The 27,229-nt window shown below is 41.6% G+C and overlaps 1 protein-coding gene across 1 annotated transcript in view; it reads right to left on the bottom strand.

Annotated features, from left to right (window-relative positions):
- DNAH7 (dynein axonemal heavy chain 7) overlaps window positions 1-27,229 on the bottom strand; it is a 267,061-nt gene that overhangs the window by 153,260 nt on the left and 86,572 nt on the right. The window contains exons 19-23 of the mRNA XM_075001322.1: window positions 26,402-26,595; window positions 20,584-20,782; window positions 13,651-13,791; window positions 3,070-3,282; window positions 519-628 (exon numbers count right to left, since the gene is read on the bottom strand). Coding sequence (XP_074857423.1) covers window positions 519-628; window positions 3,070-3,282; window positions 13,651-13,791; window positions 20,584-20,782; window positions 26,402-26,595 — 857 coding nt within the window. The remainder of the gene's footprint in view (window positions 1-518; window positions 629-3,069; window positions 3,283-13,650; window positions 13,792-20,583; window positions 20,783-26,401; window positions 26,596-27,229) is intronic.

The following is a 27,229-nucleotide window of genomic DNA, read 5'->3' as shown; positions in this document are numbered from 1 at the left end:
AAAGGTGGAAGGGCATGAGGGTTTCTCAAAAATCAAAAAGGGGCATGATGCCGAAAAGTTTGAGAACTACTGATCTAACACATTCTACCTTAGCTACATGAGCTCTGAAATGCTTACAGTAGTAGTAAAAACATTTTTTGTTCAGTAAAATCCCTAAGTACTCATATGTCCTCATCACAGTGGAATCAGAGCAACTCTGTTCAGGCAGAAATGAGTGAAAGCCATTAAGGAAACATGCACAGTGAGAAACTGCCATTTTTATAATTACTTTTGTGGCCACGTTAGTTCCTGAAATCTAGAGATAGTTATTTTCTCAAAAAGGCTTTCAAATGGTGAAGTATATCACACTAAAATATTAACATATAGCCCTATCCAATAAATAAACAAAAGTCATGACTAAAAGAATAGAAAAAAGTAATAATTCATTCCATTTTGGCAGACATCTATTCAGGGAACTCGATTAAATTATTTCAGTAACAGATTACTGTTCCTCACACATTCACTAATTTGGGTTTTACCTGTAGCATCTGTCTGTAAGTGGAGTAATAACCAGTCTTGGGGTATTGCCAAGATACTCATATCCATATTGTAAACCAGCATTGATCATCTTTGTTTGTAGATGCCCTTCCTAAGGGAATAAAATATATAAATTATATAATACAGGAACTAAAATAAATAAAACCACTCAGGACTATTCTTTAAACGTGAGCTATTAGAAACAACTACTGAGCAGATCACTTGGTTTATGGTATATGTAGAAATGAACTGAGCAGGCTTTCACTGCTTGATCCTCTAAGCAAAAATAACTTCTAATTTCTTTCTGTAGCATGGGGTATCATCACAGCCTGCACCTGGCTGTGGTATTTTGGTACTACAACAACACTAATTGATATAGTTAAACACAGGAGTAATGTGACACTTTTGGCTGTTAGGAATAGTGGATAAATCACCAACTCCTGCTTACAGTATGAGGTAGCCTTGTCTGTACTCACTGTAGAAAATTTGTGAAGAATTAGCAACTTCAAGCAATGCAAGCACTCCATGTTTTGCAAACCATGCTCTATGTTGCTACAGATTAGCAATGTCCACAGCTCAGTCCATAGGTCTCCTACGTAAGTCCTTAAGGCAGAAGCGAGACCACCTTTGGCTAAATCTATGGAGTTAGCTAGACATTAGAGTTCTACTTTGGCCTTGAGGCACAGGGAGCTCCAACTTGTCTATACATTCAATTTTGTTGTACTTATATGCATCATCATCATCATAATCATAATCAACCATGAGCTCACCGCCCGTTGGTGTCTGATGCCTCTCTCACTATTTCTTTCCATCTTTCCCTGTCCAGTGAGGAGTGGCTTAGTTATCTGTAGACTAGCTCTGCACCAATCTACTATACCATCTACCCATTCTCTGTGTGGTCTGCCTCTCCTATTCAAACCATCCAGTATGCCGAATACCAGGGCTTGATTTTTCGTTCATCATTCCACTTATATACCAAAGTCCTCAACTTCTCGACAGATACAGAGCACACAGATTTCCTGCCGCCTTAGAACCCATATTCCCCAGTTTGCCAATTCACTACTTCTTAGCACACAGCAGTAAGTCATATGTATGGAACAAATGAAACAGAAATTTAGCTGAGAAAGCTGGAAATATATGAAAAGGAACACGAAACTGAGAAAGATGTCACAAAAGATATGTTTGTATGTGAAAAAGAGGAAATAATGAGAATGAAACTGTAAATAACTCTAAGGCTGCGGTGACACTTGGCCAAACCTTTGAAATGGTTATGTTAATAGCCAAATCGAAGAATACTAATGAGGCACTGAACTGCATATTCAGTGCCTCATTAGCATTCACATGCTTCCAGCCGCAGCGCTTCAAAAGCACTGCTTTTGAATGCGCGCGGCTCGGCATGGCAACACAGAGGTCTTTTTCGAAAGGACCCTGCACATTTCAAAATCCCTTTATTCCCATCACCTGAGAGGAATAAGGGGATTTTGAAATGTGCAGGGTCCTTTCAAAAAGGACCCCCGTGTAGCCACACCAAGCCGTATGCGTTCAAAAGTGGCACGTGTGAACACTAACGAGGCGCTGAATATTCAGTTCAGTGCCTCATTAGTATTCTTTGATTTGGCCATTAGCATGGCCATTTCGAAGGTTTGGCCAAGTGTGGCCACAGCCTAAAAGTGCCAAGTTGTAAGCAAATAAGCAACCGGATAACCTCCTATTTGTCAATCTGCTGCAAGAATTGGTTCAGCAGACTTTGGAAACAAACACTTCCTTTTTGTTATGCACTGTTATTACCTAAAATGTCAACCAAAATGAGTTATCTGACATCTCCTTAATTATTAAATAATTCAAAGTCATTAAAACTAATTGATCCTTATTGATTATATTGACTATTAATTTATAAAAGTGCAGTGCATTTCTAAATCTTATTGTAGCCCAAAATATTCCATGTTTAGATACAAGATCAACTGGCACTTTGAAAAATGCTTTAGCACATCTTCTGGACAAGGCTAGCACAGTGATTCTAGTCTTTTGGTAACAATTTGTTCCCAACAGATTTCTCTAATATCGCTACAAGCGACTCTTCATATTGGAATGGCTCCTTCTGATGAATATAATATTTAAAAACAGCATCTGAGACAAATATGTGGACCTTTACCAAGAAGTGAAATGCAGTCCCATAATGCAGAAATCTTGATTACATGTCAGACTAAAGCTCTTAGCTCAAAACTTCAGACAACTAAAAGGTCTCAATCTAGCCAGGAGTATTAGGGAATCAAACTACACTCTTACACCAAATTACATTTTATCTTTAAACTTGTAGATTCAGGAAGTGTGCAGACAGTCAACAATGACGAAAAAAGTAGTTTTAATTAAAATAATATATTTATGCCTACTGCACATTTTATCTTGCAATGGCAAAATGACTGGGTCAATATATTTAGTCAGTAGCAAAAATTCTCATATTAGCGTAACTATGATCTGTATCAATAAGCAAGCACATACTGAAAAGCTGTGAACATGAATTATCTTCTGATAGGATTCAGTGGTATCACTTACCTCCCAGTAGTACCTCAGCTGACTTAGCCACTCAAAATCACTTTCATCATTGACTTTCTTGCTTACTAGAGATGCAAGAACATCTCTAGCATGAACATCCAGCACAACAAGCGCTCCAAGTGTCACTCGATTCTGCTTAGACAGTTTTCCTCGTACCAGTGTAACAATGTCATCAATCTGTCTAGTATTCTGTGTCAGATAATCCTCAAGTGCCTGAGAGAATTGAAAAGTGAATAGATTATATTGTAAACCAAGGAATTACCACAAATTCTGCTTATTTTACCACCAATTTAGAGTTTTTGTGTCTTTATGATGTACTCTGACAATGAATAATATTATAATTTTTCATTGGTATATTTCACATGAGAATGTTACTTGCTTTTAAATTCTATTTTAAAAATACATGTAACTCTCATGTGGACTTTGCCAGCTCCTGGAACTCTGGTCTGAGCCTCCTGTGAATTCTGCCCTAGGGTCTACAATATTAATGGTACCAAAGCTCTTTGACACTACTTCCAAGAATGCTTTGAGTTAAAGATGCAAGCAGAAGGGACAAGAAGCGTGTACTGAGGCCAATATGGAAGCTCTACATTGGATGATATGAACAGGCAGTTTGCTGAGCAAATGACAAGCAAGGATTATTCAGCCCCCCTCAGTGAATGGGAGCCTGATTCAAGGACAAAGGAAAGAGACAGAGACGATGGGAGCTTGATTCAGAGACAACACTGCAATTCAACACCAGTGGCAGGCCTGTGCCAGCTGACTTAGGCTTGCACAGTTCAAGCTAAAGCACAGTTTAACTGAACTGTAAGCCTATGTCTGGACAGTGCCTTAATCTCGAAATAAGCTATGCAATTTTCACTACACAAATTTGTGTAGTACAAATTACATAGCTTATTTCGAGATTAAGGCACTGTCCAGACACAGCCTTACAGTGCAGTTAAACCGTGCTTTATCTTGAACCGTGGAAGCCCAGGTCAGCTGGAACTGAGAATTTTCTTAACTGATCATTTGTTTTTAGCAGCATCTCTCCTCATTCGTCACTAATATGTAATATATCCCTCCTGAGGAATTCAGAGACCTGCCTATCATTGTCGGAAGCTCAAAGTCTAAGCCCTGACCTTCAGCTCAGGTCAATTAAAGACTTCTTTCAAAGCTATAAAAATGCTGCAACAAATAATTATTAGCATCAAGAAAATTTGATATGTCTTAATTAATCTAAAGAAAATTACATGTCTAAGTCTCCCTCTACTGAAAAAAAAATCAATTTGTATTCTAGTCATTTACCAGACCACTAGAGCAGGGTGAATGAGATGAGACACTGAGAAATTTCTCAAACTTGATAATTTGTTTTCTCTTAACATTCTCTTGCAAACCTCTCCTTATTCATCAATAAGCAGTGAATCACAGATGGAAAGTCTGATATGCCTTCCTATGGAACACCACTAGGGCTGTTACCCACGTGTTATGTGCCTGATTGTAGGACTCCAATCAATCATTCTGAAGAAACCCCATGGGACTACCAGAACTCTGTGATTAATCCTATATAGCTGCATCTATGCTACATTCCCTTTTTGGAAGGGGAATGCAAATGTGGCCAATCGGAAATGCAAATGAGGTGCTCGTTTACATAGCATACACCTCAATTGCAGAGTAGTGGCCACTTGCTGTTCTGGAAGTGCTGTTTTCAGGAAAAAAACCAAACAGTGTAGATGGAGTTTATTAGAAAACAAATTCTGCTTTCGAAAGCACCCTTCTTTCTCATGTTTTTCAGAAAGAAGGGTTCTTTGGAAAACAGGGTTTGTTTTTGAATGAATCCTGTCTACACTGCTTGTTTTTCTTCCAAAAACAAGAACTTCTGGAACAGCAAGTGGCCATTGTTATGCAAATGAAGCACAATATATAAACCGCCACTTCATTTGCATTACCGATCAGCTGCATTTGCATTCCCCTTCTGAAGGGGAATGTTGTGTAGACACAGCCTATTTGTATTGTGGTAGCATCTACAGGTCAACGCCTCACTATTCTGGGCACTGTTCAGGGAGTTAGTTCTTATCCGAGCGCTTTCTTCAGTTCATCATACGTAGTTTTCAGGTCACGCACATTGGACACCTTTTGAATATTAGAATATAGATCAGCCCAATACTTGTTTGCACATCACCTGGATTCTCCCTGAAGAACAGATCTTGCATATCGAAGTTGATCTCTTGTGCTTTGAGGTGGGTTCTTTATGTTATTCAGATATGCCTTGTGTTTTTTCTTTGAGAAGAGGCCTAAGAATGTCAGCATTTTCATCAATCCAGTCTTTCCTGGAGAATTTACGTGTTCCACAGGCAGATTTGGCACAATCTTATATTGCCTATCTCAGCATAGTCCATGTTTCATCAATGGTTTGTTGGTCCAGTTTGTGTTCCATTTTACTAGTTGCTGGGCTTTTTTCTTGGACAGATTAAAAGACGGTAATTTAGAGAACCCCTTACAAGGAGATCAAAGCCTCCTTAGCACAGATCCCAGGATCCAGTCAGTTCCCTGCTACAAACCCAGGCAGGAGAGCCCCACCCCAGTGTGCACTAGACCACGCCCAAGCCTCCTAGCGGGTAGTGGCTGGCACGGAAGAGCGAGACCAAGGACAAGGCAGAAGTAGGTGAAACAAAGTAATTATTTTATTAAACTGACTATTAAAACAACAAGCTAACCTTACTTAAAACCCTTAATAATAACTATAAACTTACTAGATACATTGTCGAAGTGATGATTCCTGAATGCAGTTATAAGATTTTTATTGAACCGGAAGGCAAAAATTAATTCGTTATTAAGGAGGGAAAGGTATAAAGGGTTAGGAGTTTAAGATCCCTGCTGCCAACTTTTATAGGCGGAGCAAGGGGTACTAACCCCCGCTCTTGGCTGGGGGCGGGGCGCTACTCCTGTCCCAAAGATAGGCCCCTGGGGTCAGTCAAGGATAGCTCCTCTATTTGTGGGAGGCCCTCCGATACCCTCTTTGTGGGCACTATTTATGAGTTGCTCCTGGGAGGCCTTAGCTCTCCTTCAGGAAGCACTGTGTTGGCAGCCTGTGGGAGGTGAGGAGGCTGAGCCTTCACTCACAATTATATATAAATGGAGGAATATATAGGTAAAACAGGGTGAAGACTAATACCTTCCTAATTAATAAATATTAATAAATACTTCAATATGTACTATAACGACAACACTAATAATATAAATAATTAACAATTAATAATTAAATGTGCTGTATTTGAATACCCTGGGCTCTCAGGCCTGGCCCTGAGGGTCAGGCCTTCGGGTTCTGCGCCAACCCCGTCGGGCTGGCACACTGTAGGGGCGCAACCCCTACTCCCCCTTTGGGGGCCCCGATGTCCCAGGTGTATATGTGGAGTGTCAGTCCAGGTAAGTTTACGTGTCTCGACGTTTGCGGTCCAATCTGGTAGAAGTGTCACGTCAGGCAAATGAGGAAGCCAATGGTCAGAATGGCGGCACGCAGGTAGAGGCGATGATAAGATGGCGGCCTCCAGGATTGGCAGCCGAGCACGCAGTACCTGCCTTTCGGCGTGCCAGTTCGATACTCGGCCACCACCCCATGGAGACCGCTTGCTGCTGGCGTCATTTGGGAGAGGAGCTGCCGCTTGAGAGCATAGGCGCCGCTCGAGCCCGGTCAGCGCCACAGGTGTAGTGGCGGCACTGAAGTGATTTAGCTCAAGGATAGTGATTTCAGCTAATCTGCGCCGCTCTGGGACGGCCTAAGGGCTTGGCGGACGCCGCGGATGCAGCCATGCCTCCCTACGTGGAGTAGCAGGGTCTAGCCTGTGTCCTCCAGGGCCACAGAATGGCCTGGGGCACCTGCTTATATGCAGGGAGTTCATGCATGATTCATGATTCTAAATGGATATTCATTATTTTACCTGCAGTTTTCAATTAGGTCCTCTGGGGCTTGGAAGGTGCTAGAAGTTCTTACCTCCGCCCAATCAGAGGCCTAGAATTCAAACACATAATCGTGAATAATTCATGAGTTCAGGTTACCAGGGGAGCTAACTGACAAAAAGTGACCGTTGGTAACGCTGCTAAATGACAGCCTGTGACACTTTAGAATTGCATGTGTCTGCACTGATTTTACACAGCCAAAGGCATGTATTCCCTGGCCCACAGGGACGATAATGTCCTTAGATGTTATAAAATCCTGACACTAGTGAGATCATCTGCGAAGACAGAGCATTTCAGTGCATCTCTGGTATTGATCTTTGGCTTAGTGCATTTCTTTGTCATATAGGGTTTCTTTAGGACGATTTTCACTTTGCTGATGATCAAGGAGTGATCAGTGTTGCAATCTGCACTGTGGTACAGGCACGTAAATTTGACAGCAGTGAGATGTTTCCTGAGTACTAGTACAAGGTCAAGTTGATGCCAGTGACTGGATCTTGGGTGGCACCATGATACCTTGTGACACTCTTTCAAACTAAAGAAAGTATTAGTGATGCAGAGCTGATTCTGAGAGCTGAATTTAAGAAGCCTTTGACCATTTTCATTCATTTTCCTAATACCATGATGACCGAGGCAGACGCGCCAGGACTGATGATCATGTCCAACTCTTGCATTGAAGTCACAAAGGATGTGCAGTTGTTCATCAGTTGGAAAGGAGTCAATTTTCTGAAGATTATAATAAAAGTGGTCCTTGTCTTCAGTGCATGACGCCAACGTGGCTGCATAAGCACTGACGATATTGACATATAATCGCTTGGTGCAGAGCTTAAAGGATATAATGCATTCCAATTCAGGTGTGGGCGCACTGATAAATTTCAGCAGATTGCTCCAAACAGCAAATCCAACTCCACAGAAGCAGTGTTCCTCTGAACTCAAGCCCTTCCAGAAGAAAGTGTATTTGGTTTCTTTCACTAACCCAGCATCTGACAGCGTGGTTTCCTGAAGAGCAGTGATGTCGATGTTTAGTTTGTGTAGCTGTTGATCTATGACTGTTGTTTTGCATATTGAGTCCGTGTTCATAAGGTCATGGGCAGATTCAAGTCCCTGACACATGGTCCGCACATTCCAGCTACCAAGCTGGAGGCAAGATGATTTATTATTTCATTTTATGAGGGTGCGTCATTTACATCTACTTTTCAATTTTGGGTCTATCCCCACGCACCCAATGAGGAAGGCAGATGTGGCAGGTCAGCACCTTATTGACAGGGGGCTGCCCAGCTTGAGGCCAGTGTGTAGCTGACCAGTGGACCACCGACAAAAGTGACCCATGGTGTCCTCCTCATTGCCAGTTGAGGGGGGGCTTATAACCCATAACTGCCACGTCCTGTGTTGTTTCCATGTTATCAGCAAGCATGGAGTGTCCTCTCCATTTGGCACCCTCTTACACGCTGCATTGCCTGGGCTAGTGTTTGGAGCAAGTGCATTACCCAAGTGGCACTGTTCCCCTCTCCCTCACCCAAGTTGAATCCAAAGGAAAGACAGAAGTCAGTATGTTTGGAACTAAGGTGACTACAAGGAAATGCCGAAAAGCAGATTTGACGAATCCTCCCTGTTAACTGCCTTAGGGTCTCCAAGCCGGAGTTTCTGTCTGGGTTTACTCCCATAGCCTTTGGATCTCCCAAACCTACCCACAAGGCAGTGGGGAATTTTCTGACAGGATTGTCTTCCCTGGGGTGACGTAACGAGTCCTGCTCCCTTGGATGCCAGTGACCAAATCCTGGTTCATTCGCCATTTGGATTATCCAAAATAATCCAGAGACCCAAGTATCCCAGACCCTCATCTCATGCAGAATGAGGGGGGCGGTAGCCTTGTTTGATGGCAGGCTACATACACTATGCCATAATGTTGTCATCGAGCACTTGTAATCATTTAGTTGGGACAAAAAATGCCAACAAGTGCCCCTTCACACCCTGGTGAAGTTGTCTTTCCTGGTCCGTGGCTGCATATTTGCACAACAAAGTGCACTTAATTTGCAACAAACCTCTCAGGAGAGTTCCCCTCCTTCCCATCAGCTGAGGATGCATCAGGCAGCATGGAGCTCCACTGTCCAGGCCCCGAGCCCTGGCCTGGCCCGCGGGGCCCCAGTCCACTCCCCACAGCACCCTTGGGCCCAGCCCAACCTCTGCATCCCCCTCAGCTCAACTGATCACCAACCCCCACTGCTCCCCCAGGTCCAACAGCCCCGCACTGCTCCCTGATCTACGCAGCCCACCCGGGCTCTATCTCCAGCCTGATCCCGCAGTACCTCTCTACAGATACCGTTAACTGAAGATGTTCCTGATCCAGATGAATGAGTCCCATCTTTGAACAGGCCTGATCTTTTCCCCAAGAGCACTGTGGGAGCCCTTGCTGTCTAGCAAATCCAAAGTGAGCAACATAATTGCCCACTCTGTGGTTTCTTGCATCTTTTTCTGATAGAGCTCTCTTAGATAGGATATTGAATTCAAAGGATCACAGTCCAATTTCATATGACCACATCTGTGGGTTTGTTTTTTTGTTCTCTTCTGGTATGCTTCCCATCCTGAAAGGCTTTTTTCCATAGTGTGCAAACTGGGTTGGCTTTCAGGATGTTTCTACTGAAAGTGACTTTTAATCTTACATTGCATCAAGCATAGTTCCACGTCCTCAGACAGAATTTATGCAGATGCGTTTTTCAGAAACCCATCCAGATGATAATGCTGATATAAAGCTGCAGCAATGCATATATTACCCAGCTAATTAGCTATTGATGACCCCTAACATTAAATGACTGATGAAATTAAGTTTTCAAAGTTTGCAAATTTTTACCGTATGGCAGCATTATGGCCAAAGAAATCCCTGTCCATGTCTGGGCAACCAATGTTCTTCATAAACTCTTCTTGATTTTGAACTCATGGCTATGAATCTTGTATAGTTACAAATGGTCTATTTCTCTAGACAGGACACTGACTGGTATGTTGTTTAGGTGCACAGCTTGTGAACTTTGCCTTGTTGTGACTACTACCAGCTACATCTGAAGATTTTGGGTGCAGAGGGTAGATCCGAATTAAGGATCTTATACAGGAACTGTTAGCTCTCACATGTAAATTACAAATTTTTCTTTGTCATGCTGAGACCATGTTCATTTGGAGACATTTTATCTAGGTCCCACTGCAAGCTTCTGCTCCAGATGTTTTCCTCCACAAAGGCAGTAGTCTTTAATTCAATATCCTTGGTACTGATCAAAGGATTGGTATTGTGCAGTTTCACTTAAAACTATACTCAGTACATGTCAAGTTGTTCTGAACACAAGAAATTATTTCTTTCTTACCCTTCTTTAATCCCATAAAAGTGCAGCTTTCTGGGGTGTGCAATCTTAATATGAATCTATCCTAGCCAGAGACTGCCTGAAAGTGCTCCTTATGCTTTAAGGTGGAGATACCTTCTGGATCAGGAGGAAGGTGGAAAAATGAATTGTTTCCCAACATTTGGAATCTAAATTTCTTTCCATGGCTGAAAAAGGGTCCTTGCATTGAAATCCAGACCAACATAATTCTCATTACCCAGCAAGCCTGAGTTAGAACTTCACAGGAGTGACTTTTAGATCCCTTCGGGGATGGGAGCAGGGAGGCTGTTACCATTCCAGCCCAGGTCAGTTGCAGTCCCTCTGTGCTGGCTGGAAGAGTCAAGTGTATCCTCATAATTTTCTCCAGAAATGTTCAGAGGCTTTGAATTAGGCTTTTCTGCACAGGCTGCATGGCTCCTCAGGACATGGAAGTGCTAAGACCAGTAAGCTGTGAACAAATAGGATGCAATTTGCTGTCTTTAGGGCTGTGATGGGGTGTATCAATCTGGATTGAGCAGAGGGGCAGGGGCCAGGCTTACTGGGTTGAAAAGGCCCCACCCCAAGGCCCTGCTGGGCATGCTCCAGCTGTAGCCCAGGTGTGGAGGCCAGGGAGGCCACTCAGTTGGGGCTGGCCACCCGGGGAGCAGAAGCTCTTGCCACAGCATGGGGGCAACACATGCCAGAGGTAGAGCCACGACTGTGAGAGCAGCAGAAACTGCTCAAGGAGCAGCAGCACCAGGAGCAATGGTAGCAGCAGCCTGGGTAGACACAGATGGAGCCAGGATGGCCAGCACATCCAGAGCAGGGTAGGAAGTAGCCCAGGGCAGGGGACTGGTGTGTTGCGGTAAGGATCCCCGCTGAGCTGGTGGCTGGGGTCTCACACCCACCACCAACAGGGCTCTGGGCTGGAGGGCAGTGGCAAGGGCAGTCCCAAATTCCCCTACTCCCACCTCAGGGACTCCCCAGAAGGTGGAACTGTGCCTAGGCTGATGAACTGGTGCAGACCGACTAGGCCACTGCATCTGCTTAGACTGACCAGGCCACTGAGCTGATGTATAGTGACTCGGACACTGACGCCTACGAACAGGAATCAGGCCACAGAGCCTATGCAGACTGATTAAGCCATTGGGCCGACACATAATAATCACGCAGTTGAGGCCTGCAAACCATGGCAGGACTGGCGGGGCCTCCCGGCTATGATTAGGCCACTAAGGTCAGACGTTAGCTATTAGGCCTCAAAGCCCAAATGTAGGGACAATTTCTATTGATTTTAACAGTTAGGCCACACTGTCCTGAAAGTAGAGAGGATTAATACTGACTGTGGCTACTAGGCCTCACTGCCCCACAGTAAGGGCAATTTATATAGACTTTAGCTGCCGGCTCGCGCTACCTCTCAGCAGAGGCGATTGACATTGACTAGACTGCTGGGCCTATGAACTTTGACCAGGCCCCTGAAGCTTAACTAGGTTGTGGAGCCAGGGGGATAACGTTAAGAGCCCTTGGGATGATGCAGGGCAGGAGGCCCGCCACAAGGACCTGTAAAGCAAGTAACCAGAACTTTCGTAACTAGAGTGTGTACACTCTTGGGTGGGATAACTGATGCTGGTTGTACATACCAGTTATGTTTCATTTATTTCTGCGTACGTTGTTAATTGATGTAATTCGTGTTTAGTCTGTAACCTAAGTCCTTAAGTTGTTAAGTAAAGTAAAGGTGTGTGTTGATTCTAATGTGGTCTATTAGACATCTACCATTTATAATTGCTGCTTGGGAGTTAAATCCAGATTACAACTGAAATAAGCTTCCTGGAGGTTTCCAAAGGCAAACCATTAAGTGTGTATAGGGGCCAACCAGGTGGAGACACCACCATTTTACAGCAACGAAGGGTCCTGTGGCACCTTACAGACTAACAGAAAAGTTTTGAGCATGAGCTTTTGTGAGCACAGACTCACTTCATCAGATGCTGGTCTTGGAAATCTGCAGGTCCAGATATAAATAAGCCAGAGCAAGGGTGGGGATAACAAGGTTAGCTCAGTCAGCAAGGGTGAGGCTTACTACCAGCAGTTGATCTGGAGGTGTGAACACCAAGGGAGGGCAAGCTGCTTTTGTACTTAGCCAGCCATTCACAGTCTTTGTTTAAGCCTGAGCTGAGGGTGTCGATACTTGACACCATTGTACAGAGCTTTAGAAATCAAGGGTGTAAAGGGGATTCCCAGCTATACAATATCACCACTGGGACACTCAGGATCTTCTTTAATGTTGAACCCATCAAGCACACAGACACACAACTGAGTGTTGCCTGCTCCTGAGTAAGCCAGGGAGGAGAGAAAAGGGGTTACAGGTATTATTGCCCGTAAATCAATAAATGTTGAAGATATAAAACAATTGGTTGGAGAAAACTGAGCCACCAACATGTTACATTACTGTAGTCAGAAAATCTAGTGGCCTGAGCAGAAGGTTGGGATTTTGTTCTGGAACCTCCAGAAACATTAAACCACCTCCAAATTTCAAGTTGGGAGTCTTTTAAAAACATTAGTGATGTATGAGGAGAGAAGCTGTTCAACAAAATTACATAAACTGAATTTTAGAGCATTGCCTTAAGCAGCATTTCCCCCATTGACAGACCCAGGGCACAAGTGCCTGTCCAAACTTTCCCAAAATTGAGGGCAGTTCAGATCCATTTTTCTGCTATAACCCATAGCTAGAAAAAGTACTAAGCACTTTAAATTAGAGGCAAGTAGCGCCAGATCAGAGTTATGCCAATTTAATACCATTTGAGACTCTAGAACATAAAGAACATGATTACCCACATACTGGGTTAGACTGTAGTCCACCTTGTCTGATATCTTGTCACTGAGAATGGCCTGTAAAAGAGCTTTAGGGGGAATGTATAATACCACCCCGTCTTACATTCTCAAATTATGGTAGCCAGAAATTTAGTGTCGACCTGAACATAGGTTTGCTCTCTCATTAATCTTGGCTAGCAGCCAAGATTAGCAGCACTGATGGCGCATACCTAGCACATACATACGTTCATGAAGCTCCATTCCAATATCATGTAATATTACATAAAGTAGAAAATAAATATTTCATTCATATTCTTGAAGAGTAAAAGTTCAGGTACACCTTTCAAGTGGCTATTCCAAAATATAAGAAATGGATATCCATCTAAATATTTCTGAATTCAACTGGTTTATACAACATGGTCCCAGCTCACCACTGCATTAATCCAGTTTTATGTGAGAGTAACTTAAATTGGTCTTACGAGTTTTAACAAATGTTTACCTGTTGGCCAGTTCTAATAGATGTTTGTACCTCCGAAGTCCAGAAAGTCTGGGATACACAAAGAACTGTCTGTCCAGGCCAGTCCCTCACCCAGTTAATACGTAGAGTTTTTGGATAGGCTTCAATTGCATCTGCAATCACCTAGTCATATGGGGGAAAAACATGGTGTAGAGCTGAGATAAACAGAGTTCATATCTTGAATCAGTTTAGGATAGGTGTTAGTGTTGAGAGTCAGAGTCAAATCAGAGTTAAAATTCAAGTCCACCTCAGTTCTGTGACATTAGTCTCACAAGGAATTTCCCAAATTTTCAGCCATGGTGGTGGAAATCTCACAAGATCAAGTGATCCAACAAAATTTCCAAGATCCTGACTAGTGTGAATCTCATTAAATAGTCTCATTGGATTTTACCATTAGGAAGCAAACACCTTGCAAAAAGAGATCCACAAACTAAAACTGATATGGAGCCACCCCCTTCCACTTTAGATCCAACAAACAAAATAAAATTGAAGGGGTATTTATTTGTGCTTCGACATTTTAATCACAAACTCAGTTCTAAACAATAAAGGGATTCAAATTTGAGGTTCACCTTGACTTATCTTGGTCAGCTACTTTTCCAGTAATGGAATAATCATCTTGCTTTTCCTCTAATTTATGTAAGAGTAAATCAAGACTAAAATCACTGTAGATTCAGTAAATCCAATTGAAAACAATGCATCTCCACTGGAGTGAAAGTGCTGTGACATCACCATCAAAGCTAATAGCTTTTCTCCCCACCTACAAAACTTTTAACCAAACCTGAGGAGTTTTAGTGATTAAATCTTTAAATGTTTTTTTAGATATCTGCAAGTGATCTACAGCAAATGCAGTGAGAAATGATTAAGCATTTGAGCTGAATTCTGTTATCAGTTTTCTAGCTGTAAATTCCAGTGACATCAATAGAAACTGAACACATAACAGAGGTAGAATTTGGCTCACAGATTTGACAAGCTTAATACTTACTTTATCTAAATAAAATATAAGCACTGCATTCAAAGAATTAAAACAATCTATCAACTAAGTGAAAAACTGATATGAAATATTCAGGTTTAAATTTGCTTCAAAAATTGTGTTGATACCACAATAAATATCAAAATAATACAAAGCAAAAGACAGGCAAGATGGGATTCTGAGATGGCATATTTAGATTATACAGTAGAAGCTTGATTATCTAGCATCCCCAGAGAATGGGGATTGCTGGATAATCAAATTTTCTCTTTACTTGAGCACCAACCCTGTTGCTGCCAGCAGAGCAGCTGGTCTTAGCTGGGATACTAGCTCCAGCCAGGATACTGGCTCCACCCGAGATGCCAGCCCTACTGCTGCCAGCAGGGCAGCCACACTGTGGCCACTGTCCCCACAGACCATGGTGATGGATAACAGAACTTGTTGGTTATCCCAGTGCTGGATAACACAGCTTTTAAAACTCACTGGCTGCGTCTACACTAGGAACTAACTTTGAAGTTAACTTCAACGTTAGGTACTACATTGAAGTAGCCAGAAGAAAGTCTACACACATTTTCCCTTACTTTGAAGTAGGGAGCCCTACTTCGAAGTCCTTACTCCCTTCTCAGGAATGGAATAGTTTGAAGTAGGGTGTGTGTAGATGCTCTCCTTTGAAGTTAACTTCAAAGTTGCTTACTTTGAAGTACATTTTTGTAGTGTAGACACAGCCACTGTGAAAAGGACTAATTTTAATCTAAAGCTTCTGCAGTCCTCTCTCTCTCATGTAAATGCTGACTGTAACAGACAAAAGTTGGGAACACAGATGTGTGCATCATACTATACCTTATACTGCATCCAAACTGAAAATCTTTGTGAATTAGAAATGAATACCAAAATTGTTTTAAAACAATAAAAAGCACCCAAGTCTTTGCATTCATGTAATAAAAAAAAAACTAGAATAATCTTTGTATTTGAGGAGACAGCACATTCAGTGTTCTTCCACTGAGAAAATATGATTTATTAATAAGATATTCTGATCTACATAATACATCTTCCAAGATTTCCCAAGTGGGATGCAGCCATTCAAAGTAGTTTTCCTCTTGTTCAAGAAGAAGTCCTGTAGCACCTTATAGCCCAAAAGATATTTTGGAACATAAGCTTTTGTGGGCAAAGACCCTCTTCATCGGATGCATGAGTATGATGAAGCGGGTCTTTGCCCATGAAAGCGTATTCTCTAAAACATCTGCTAGTCTATAAGGTGCCACAGGACTTCTCATTTTTGAAGATACAGACTAACTCAGTTATCCCTCTGATACTTAACAGCAACAAACGGTCTGTGGCACCTTATAGACTAACAGAAAAGTTTTGAGCATGAGCTTTTGTGAGCACAGACTCACTTCATCAGATGCTGGTCTTGGAAATCTGCAGGGCCAGGTATAAATAAGCCAGAGCAAGGGTGGGGATAACAAGGCTAGCTCAGTCAGCAAGGGTGAGGCTTACTACCAGCAGTTGATCTGGAGGTGTGAACACCAAGGGAGGGGAAGCTGCTTCTGTATTTAGCCAGCCATTCGCAGTCTTTGTTTAAGCCTGAGCTGAGGGCGTCGAATTTGCAGATGAATTGTAGCTCAGAAATTTCTCTTTGAAGTCTGGTCCTGAAATTTCTTTGCTGTAGGATAGCTACTTTTAAGTCTGCTCCTGTGTGGCCTGGGAGACTGAAGTGCTCTCCTACGGGTTTTTGTATATTGCCATTTCTGATATCTGATTTGTGCGCGTTTATTCTTTTACGTAGAGGCTGTCCAGTTTGTCCAATGTATATAGCAGAGGGGCATTGCTGGCACATGATGGCATAAATTATAATTTATATACATATACATCTCTCTACATCGGGCAAACTGGACAGTCTCTACGTAAAAGAATAAATGCACACAAATCAGATATCAGAAATGGCAATATACAAAAACCTGTAGGAGAGCACTTCAATCTCCCAGGCCACACAGGAGCAGACTTAAAAGTAGCTATCCTACAGCAAAGAAATTTCAGGACCAGATTCCAAAGAGAAATTTCTGAGCTACAATTCATCTGAAAATTCGACACCCTCAGCTCAGGCTTAAACAAAGACTGTGAATGGCTGGCTAAATACAAAAGCAGCTTCCCCTCCCCTGGTGTTCACACCTCCAGATCAACTGCTGGTAGTAAGCTTCACCCTTGCTGACTGAGCTAACCTTGTTATCCCCACCCTTGCTCTGGCTTATTTATACCTGGCCCTGCAGATTTCCAAGACCAGCATCTGATGAAGTGAGTCTGTGCTCACGAAAGCTCATGCTCAAAATTTTTTTGTTAGTCTAAGGTGCCACAGGACCCTTCATTGCTGTTACAGATCCAGACTAACACGGCTACCCCTCCGATACTTGACCTCTGATACTTGACTCTTGTACATGAGATACTTGTTTATCATCCACAGAAATGGAGAAGTCAATAATTAAATTACAGGAAAACAGTGTATATAAACTTCCACAAATGCACTGGAGTAATTCACCCCTTTGGCATATCCATAAGAAGATGATGAAAACCTTGTAATGTTCCCACTTGTGGAATTTTTCTTATTCCATTTTTGGTGGAGGGGCACCTTGCAGATTGGGAAGAAATTTGTGGCCAAATCCCGCTGAGAACTTTAGGAGTCCACAGGTGGCTAGGTTGATCCACATACAGCCTCTGGACTCTTGTGCTGACTCCAGAACCTTCCTTACCCTTCCTATGGTGGTCATTCTGCAGGGCATTATTAGAGTTGTGCTGGCCTTTCCCCTTTCAAAGGAAAATTCCTAGGGTAGGTGCAGAGCTGTGAAAAGTTAATGGAAACAGCTCCCTGACTTTACACTAGATTGTCTAGAAGCCTCACATTTGTGGACTACGTTCACACTTCCAGCCATGTTCATTCCATTTCATACTTCTGACCCAGCTGAGGGTTCTCCATAGAGATCTGTTGTGGGCGGGGTGATGCCACAGAGGTGAGTGATTTTCCCTGCCCCAAAGGGATGGAAAGATCAGAACTGGACATCACCCCTATTGATGCTGCTCAGTTTTGGGAAGAAGCTGGCCAAGAGTTAGTAGGACAGCATCAAGCTTCTTTTACGCAATACTGAGATCCAAATATATCATTTAGTACTAAAAACATGAGATAAATGTAGGAGCCTCCTTGGAGGAAACTCTCTTCATGAAAATGAATTTACTGTATTCATATAAGTATATAATTTCTTCATCTGCTGCAGAATATGATGAGCATTTTTCATTTAACCCAAGAGTAATACATTCTCGATATAAATATATTATTACTATTTTAAATTTTATCTGTTTCAAAGAGCCACGATAAAGTGAATCTACTCTGTAATAAGATTGCATCTGGGAATAAAATGTGCAATTTTAAACACCTCTCATTTTAAAAAATATAGCAGAAGTTGAAAATATCAAGAGAAAGGCAACAAAGATGGCTAAAGGGATGACAGGATTTTTCTATGATGAGAGACTGCAAAGTCTAGGATTATCTAGCCTGGAAAAAACCAAGAAAGTTAAATGCGTTCTTATTGAGGTAATTAAGAAGGCCCTAATGAAAACTGGTAAGTCTCTCAATTTAATCCAGTGGTCCATTGTTGGTAGCTCCCCTCTAGGAGCATTCAAAGGGATGTGGCAGGGTCTGGGGCCAGGCCCCATGGGCTCCCAGAAGAGGGGGCCCAGACTAGTTCCATTATAGGTAAGGGAAGTGCAATGGAAAAAGCTAAGGGACCACTGATTTAATATTTGTTGGGATTCAGCCAGGCCAATAATCTTACTACTTAGTTCAAAAACAGGGAACTATGTTGCCTCTATGTTGTGCATAAATATCTCATTTCAGCAAAGCAAGTATATATGTGCCTAACTGTAGGATACTGTTAAGTCTCGCTGTCTTCAAAGTACACTCTTAAATGCTTTTCTGAATCTGGCCCAAGTGAATATAGTAAAATTAAAGAATTAATTAAGAAAAACCTAATTACTTGAACAACAACTAACGTGGAATTCATGCAGCATTGTGACAACTAATGTGACTGCACTTAAACAGAGTGGATAATTTTCTGACCACACAAGTTAATAGAAATGAAAGCAAAGTAATTAAGGAAAAATCAAATTCGATGTTTTAGGGCATACACTGAAAGACTATGTATGTCTTCCTTTGCTATGTGCACTAACAACTTGCAATCTTCATCTTGCCTTCCACTGAGGTATCAAGTACTGGGTACTGCCAGAGCCACAACACCAGGAGTCATTCAATGTAATTAGTAGGCAACAGGTTTAACACAAACATAAGGAAATACTCCTTCACACAATGCACAGTCAGTCCATGGAACTTGTTGCCAGGGGATGTTGTGAAGGCCAAATACATAAATTCAAAAAGAACTAGATAAATTAATGAAGAATAAACCCATTAGAGGCTATTAGCCAAAATGGTCAGCAACGCAACCCCTTGCTCTGGGTGTCCCTAAACCTTTCACTACCAGAAGCTGGGCCTGGATGACAAGGGACTGACTCCTCCTTAACAGCCCTGTTCTGTGTATTCTTTCTAGCATCCAGCACTGCTCATTGTTGGAAAACAGACTAGTGGTCTGACCCAATATGGCCATTCTTCTGTTCTTATAATGCCAGACTTAAATGGATCCCTGATTTGATCCAATATGACAAATCCTTCACAACATCCCATCACATATAATCACCACTTTACAGATGAAACTGAAATGCAGAAAGACTGATATGATCAAAGTCACACAGGAAATGAATCAAACTTGAGTCTCCTGATTTCCAGTCTAGTGTCTTAACAAAAAGACCAATTGTCCTCTCCGCCTCTTATGTGAAAAAGCAAAACAACAGAATGAAAACTGTTCTTTCAAAATTTGAGTTTGCAAATTATTTTAAGGCTTTGTATGTTACTGAATGAATTTAAAAAAGCATTTTATTTCGCATTTTAACTGTTGGAGAGACTGATTTCCTCAATAACTAGATTCAGATATTGAAGTATTAAGTATGGATGACAGATCAATACATACAATTAGGGTACAAAAACCTGCAAATATACTTATGTTACCATCATCCAATACAACTTATACTAGCTATGCTTTCCAAGTGGCTTATTAATCACACTATATAGTCTCAGTATTATCCTACAACATTTAGAGAGTCAGAATACGAATAGAAGAAAAATTAAGACTATAATATCTTTCAGAATTGACAAGATCCTTGTTTAAAGCTTCACCATATTCTTCTATTAAGATTCTTTGCCAAAGAAGATCCTGTCCTGTGAGGTGGTGATTGAAGAACGTTGTGGTGTTTAGCATCACTCAGAACCAGACACAGATTGGTTCTACGCTGCAGATAAACTCCTATGCCTGGCCTGAGTGTAGATGTTGCACTCAGGCTGGAGCCCAGGCACTGGGAACCCAAGCCCAAATGCCAATACCATAATTAAAAACCCCTGAACCCAAGCTCTACAAACCTGGATTAGATGGCATGGGCCAGGCACAGATGTCTAACTGCAATGTAAATGTAGACATGACATTAACACCTATACATTTGGGAATTAGAGATAGTAAATGTGATATCAGTATTTCAGAGCACTCCTGGTAGAACCGCCACAGAGCAGGTCAAAACAAAATTGCCTCTATGATGTGTTTAAATATCTCATTTCAGCAAAGCAAGTATGTATGTGCTTAATGGCAGCATATCTTTAAGTCTCACTGACTTCAAAGTATGCTCTTAAATGCTTTTCCAAATCAGGGCCAAGTGAATATAGTCATATTGTACTACATGTAACAATGCCATTTCTGCAATGGGCTGCCTTGCTTGATTGCTGCATCAAGAAGGTATCAATAATGGTAAAGACTGCTTTGTCTTGTTTTACTGTATACAGAATAAAAAACATATTTTATTACCTTGTGGATAGAATTTATCATAGCTGTCTCCAACTCAACAAGCCACTTTTCAACTTGACCTCTAGCTTTAGATGTAGAAATTGTCTCTATGAGTTCCACTACCTCTCCTTCACTACTCTTTATATGTGTAATGTCTAAGACATCAGTAAACGCTACCCTTGCAATGCCTTCAAAACACTTTTTCAAATGAGGGTTCACCCTGCAGAAAACAAAACAAAAAATAGAATTTAAGACTACAAAAATAACCCAAGGTTACTGTAAAGCTCAGCCAAACTATTTTCCACTAATACTATAAATGAAGAAAGAAATGTACTACTTAAAGATATTTTGAGGAATTTATTTTAGAAAAACATTTTAACCTGCTAACGTTCAAAGATTTATAACACACACACACACACACACACACACACACACACACGAGTTTTAAAAACATAAAACACTATTTGGGTACTCAGCAATTCAAATAAGGTTAAGGCTCAGGCAACACTGGTTTACTGTTAATCTTCCTTTATAATCTGAAGTCCTTTTTCACTTATACATTCTATACAATTAATTAAAAACAACACTGCAAGTAAAGCAATCAAGCAAGTGCAACTGAACCAATTAAATGAATCCTTAATTCTGCTCCTTGTACATATAAATTACAATACAGCCTTTTGTAAACGATAGGATATTTCTTTCTTTCCTTTTTTTTGTTTCCATAAAGACCCATGTCTTGTTAATTGCACAATATGTACACCTCTCAGTGAATGAGTCAGCTGTTCAACATTCATTTTTATCTGAACTGTCCAGTCAACAGTCATCTGGTGTATTCACTGCACGCTGAGCACAAAATTCCATTGCCTTCATCCACAACTGAGGATCACCTTACTCTACAAGGAGTTTTCCTTTACTTCAGTGGAACTACTTGTGGGTAAAGCTATGTCTACAGTACCTAATAAAGTCAATTTTAAGGCAGTTAGCTCAATTTTACAATGTCATTGTCTTCACTGTGCATGACATTAGGTTGATGTTAGGGAGCATTATGTCGATACAATTACACCCACAAAGCAAGTCAGCGTAGCGCCAAGTTTGAATTTGAAAAGTTGGATTAATGCTAGTGTGAAAATGGCAATTATTTATATCATAAGAACGGCCATACTGGGTCAAACCAAAGGTCCACCTAGCCCCGTATCCTGTCTGCCGACAGTAGCCAGTGCCAGGTGCCCCAGAGGAGGTAAACCGAAGACAATGGTCAAGCGATTTGACTCCTGCCATCCATCTCCCGCCTTCGACAAAAGGCTAGGCACCATACCTTACCCCTTGCTAATAGCCATCTATGGACCTAACCTCCAAATATTTATCGAGCTCTTTTTTACACTCGAGTCCTGGCCTTCACAGCGTCCTCTGGTAAGGAGTTCCACAGGTTGACTGTGCGCTGTGTGAAGAAAATCTTTCTTTTATTAGTTTTGAACCTGCTACCCATTAATTTCATTTGGTGTCCTCTAGTTCTTATATTATGGGAACAAGTAAATAACTTTTCTGTATTCACTTTCTCCACACCATTCATGATTTTATATACCTCTATCGTATCGCCCCTCAGTCTCCTCTTTTCTAGACTGAAAAATACCAGTCTCTCTAGTCTCTCCTCAGATGGGACCCGTTCCAAACCCTTAATCATTTTAGTTGCCCTTTTCTAACGCCAATATATCTTTTCTGAGGTGAGGAGACCACATCTGCACGCAGTACTCAAGATGTGGGCGTACCATAGTTTTATAAAGGGGCAGTAAGATATTCGTCTTATTTTCTATCCCTTTTTTAATTATTCCTAACATCCAATTTGCTTTACTGACTGTCGCTGCACACTGCGTGGATGTTTTTGGAGAACTATCCACTATAATTCCAAGATCCCTTTCCTGATCTGTTGTAGCCAAATTTGCCCCCATCATATTGTATGTATAATTGAGGTTATTTTTTCCCAATGTGCATTACCTTACACTTACCCACATTAAATTTCATTTGCCATTTTGCTGCCCAATCACTCGGTTTGCTGAGATCTTTTTGAAGTTCTTCAGAGTCTGCTTTGGTTTTGACTATCCTGAACAATTTGGTGTCATTTGCAAACTTTGCCACCTCACTGATTACCCCTTTCTCCAGATCATTGACGAATAAGTTGAAGAAGATTGGTACCAGGACTGATCCTTGGGGAACGCCACTAGTTACCTCCTTCCATTGTGAAAATTTACCATTTATTCCTACCCTTTGTTTCCTGTCTTTTAACCAGTTCCCAATCCATGAAAGGCTCTTTCCTCCTATCCCATGACCACCTAATTTACATAAGAGCCTTCGGTGAGGGACCGTGTCAAAGGCTTTCTGGAAATCTAAGTATACTATGTCTACTGGATCTCCCCTGTCTGCACGCTTGTTAACCCCTTCAAAGAACTCAAATAGATTAGTAAGACACGACTTCCCTTTACAGAAACCATATTGACTTTTGCTCAACAAATCATGGTTCTCTACGTGTCTGACAATTTTATTCTTTACTATTGTTTCTACTAATTTGCCTGGTACTGACGTTAGACTTACTGGTCTATAATTGCTAGGGTCTCCTTTAGAGCCCTTTTTAAATATTGGTGTTATATTAGCTGTCTTCCACTCATTGGGTACTGAAGCTGATTTAAAGGATAGGTTACAAACCACCGTTAATAGTTAAGCAATTTCACATTTGAGTTCTTTCAGAACCCTTTGGTGAATACCATCCAGTCCCGGAGACTTGTGACTGTTTAGCTTATCAGTTAGTTCCAAAACCTCCTCTAATGACACTTCAATCTGGGACAGTTCCTCAGATTTGTCACCTATAAAGGACGGCTCAGATTTGGGAATCTCTCTAACATCCTCAGCCGTGAAGACTGAAGCAAAGAAATCATTTAGTTTTTCCGCACTGGCATTATCTTCCTTGATTGCTCCTTTTATATCTCTATCGTCCAGGGGCCCCACTGCTTTTTTAGCAGGCTTCCTGCTTCTAATGTACTTAAAAAACATTATACTATTGGTTTTTGAATTTATGGCTAACTGTTCCTCAAAATCTTTTTTGGCTTTTCTTATAACATTTTTACATTTAATTTGGCAGTGTTTATGTTCCTTTCTATTTTGATCACCAGGATTTGACTTCCACTTTTTAAAAGATTCCTTTTTATCTCTCACTGCCTCTTTTACATGGTTGTTAAGCCATGGTGGCTCTTTTTTAGGTCTCTTACTGTGTTTTTTAATTTGGGGTATACATTTGAGTTGGGCCTCTAATATGGTATCTTTGAAAAGTTTCCACGCAGCTTGCAGGGATTGTACTCTAGTTACTCTACCTTTTAATTTCTGCTTAATTAACCTCCTCATTTTTGTGTAATTCCCCTTTTTGAAATTAAATACCAGAGTGTTGGACTGTTGCGGTGTTCTTCCCAACACAGAAATATTAATTTATTGGCCTCTAGAAGTGTCCTGTATGTATCCCACAATGCCCCACAGTTGTCCACTCTGGCTGCTTCCATCTCTGCCACTCTCCAGGTGCACAGAAAGTGGGTAACAGGAAGCCCATGAATTTGAATTCAGCACCAGGAAACCCAGAAAATTGAAGTGGGCACCTGGGCCCATTTTGAATTCATTTCTTTATTATCAGTGTGCCAATCACATCTATCCATAAAAAATAGACCCAACATGGGGTGGTGGCTTCTTCCCTGCACAGGACATAACAGGAGAGGCTGAGATTTTTTTTCAGTACTGGTGCCAGCCCCACCCCACCCCACCATGTGGCAGCTTGGCTGTGGGGGTCATGCTTGTATGAAAGTCCGAGAAACTTCTTTTCTGCAATTCCTATTTGTACAGGGGTAGCTCTCCTTCACAGGCACCATGCCTTTGGGCTCTGTCACACATTCAACCACATCACATGGCCAGCCCCTGACCCAATAAAAGCACATGCCTGCACTGCAGTGCAGACCATGATGCCAGATAGCACCATGTCCTGGCTTGTGCACAGTGAATGCTCCAAAGGCGGGAAAGATTTCCGGGGGCTGGCTGCTGCCGGGGGAAGTCTCCCCATGTGGCAAAGGTTTCAGGGGCTGGCTGTTGCTGGGGGATATCTCACCCCCTCAATAACAAAGATTTGGGGGCTAGCTGTCTGCTATGTTTTCGCTGGGGCTGGCAGAAAGCCAATGAGGCATCCCTGTCAACAGCTCCCTCAACTACAACCCACCACTGGAGAAGGACCTGGAAGGGATCATCTCAACTGGTCTTCAACTACACCCCCACCCTTTATCCTATGTGGGGGGCCGTCCCCCTGCACTCAGTGATATGCGGGGCTGGCACCCCACCGGAGAAAGCCCCTGAAGGTACCAGGTCAAGTGGTCCCTCAGCTTCCACCCCTACCCTATGATGTGAACCATAGTACAAAAGCAAGCTTCAGAAATTTGGCTCCATTTCAAGAAAACACTTTTTGTTTCAGTGAACTAAACTGTTTCCATTATTATTTGCAAGATATATCATACCGTACATTCTGTGCTTTCAAGGGGGGAAAAGTAGCTGAGGGACCAGTTGAGATGGCACAGTCATCTGAGTAATACCAGGGCACAGTTATTCTGGCATGTGGGTATGACGGCCTCCTGCCTGGCATCCTATTTGGCTGATAACATAAAAGTCATACTATTTTGGCCAGGCAGGGGTGGTTTCAAGATGGGTCAAAGTAGATGAGGAACCAGTTGATATGACAGAGTCACCTGGGTGATCCCAGGGCACAGAGTCATTCTGGCATATGGGTATGACATCCCCTGACTGGCATGCTAGTTGGCTGATCAGGCAAAAGTCACATCTAAAAGGGAATAATAATAATGCAAAGGTGTTTTTTCAATGGGGGAAAAGCAGCCAAGCAACCAGTTTACTTGGTTCAGTCACCTTCCGAAGCCAGCTTGTTTGGTCTTCTTTCACCTGGGATTCCCTACTTTTACTGAAAAAAATGACGGTTTGCTTTCCATAGGATGGGAATGAAGGCAATACAATATGGGAAGATGACATCACATAATCACAACCAGTTGTAGGGCACTTTTTCCCCTACTGCACCAGCAAAAAAATCCAGAATGCCACAAGGCTGAGAAAACTGTGGTATAGATTCTCACAATGCACTGCTGCAACAGTCACTGTTTGGTGTTTCAGTGTGGCAGCACTAACTCAACTTTGTAGGGAGGTGAGGATACTCAAGTTAGAATTTATAAACAAGCGTTATAAAATCAAATTTAATAAAATCGAATTTATATTATAGTGTAAGACATAGCCAAAAATACTATTTAGTATGAGAGAGAGATTCACAGTCTAGCCATCAATGACGCAGTGGTCCTGCCAAATATGAAATTCATTATTAACATACAGTTTAAGCTGTGCAGAAGGTATTTGCAAACTTTTGCAGTAAACTGTCCTCAAAACTCCAATGCTTAGTATCATCTAAGATCTCCCAGTTTCTACATCAAGTTCAGTCTTCCACATGTAACAGCAGGAATGCTGTGCTCTTTTCTAATTCAGTTTTCAGTCTCTACCTTGACTCGTACCTTACTGAATTGTTCTAGTGTGCAACTGAGTGAACAGTTTAGCAAAACTTAGTTGAATTTAATTAATACTTATTTTAAAAGTAATCATTTTTGGTGTGGAGCCTTCCTTGATAACTCAAGACCTGTTCCTGTAGTTAGTTCAGATATAAATCTCATTGGATAAAATGAGAGTTCTATGAAGGAACCAGCAACAGAACCATGTCCATAAGTTGCATGTATTAGGAGCCTCACCCTTATATAAAAGGTTACTGTACCGTGTGGGATCTTTGGTCTCTGAAAGGATCTCAAGGAGTTCATCGTTAGATAAGAAAAAGAATCTGGGGAAGAAAAGGCGCTTCTTTTCTAAATATTCATTAAGTCCCTTAAGAATTAATTCCAGCAATTCATTGCACTTTTTTAGCTTTTCCAACATCTTGTCTATCATCACCACGGTCAGAACATGTCTGTCCTGAAAAACAAAATTAAATTATTCCACTCAAAAAAGGCTGATGCCATACTGAGTTATTTACCATTCTCACATGGGAAGAAAAATCTGGAACAAAGTTATCTTCGAAGCCCTCTCTCTTTTATTAAAAATTTTGCTTTCAACTAAACCACTATCTCATGCATATTTTATGCTAAGTGTTTTATGTTAATCTCCTTTAACAGATGATTTTCTGATGAAGGTGACTTAATAAAAGGTAGTAAAGGAAATTTTTGAATTGCTATATAACATACAATCCAAAACATAATCAGATCCTAAGATGAACTACAGCTCCATAGTTGCAAGGATGTCAACGCAACTATATGCATGCACAACAGCTGGTAATCAGGCCCATAATCGGTAGTCAGCCGATATAATTCACTAACATGGAAGATCAAAGAGACGCCTTCAGATGAACTTTTTAAGGAAAGCCTCTGGATAATTTTATGGCCTACAATTATTTTGAGTATTACATTTTGTGACATTCTGTCCCTCAATATTCCATAGTTTGCAGAAGAGAAGATTGAGGGGTGATTTAATAGCAGCCTTCAGCATCCTGAAGGGGTGCTCTAAAAGGTATGGTGAGAAACTGTTCTCAGTGGTGACAGACAGAAGAAAA

This window comes from Carettochelys insculpta, chromosome 8 (assembly GCF_033958435.1).
Source record: "Carettochelys insculpta isolate YL-2023 chromosome 8, ASM3395843v1, whole genome shotgun sequence".
NCBI classification, from domain to species: domain Eukaryota; kingdom Metazoa; phylum Chordata; order Testudines; family Carettochelyidae; genus Carettochelys; species Carettochelys insculpta.
The sequence above is the reverse complement of the archived record's forward strand: the minus strand, read 5'-3'. Positions and strand labels throughout refer to the sequence as shown.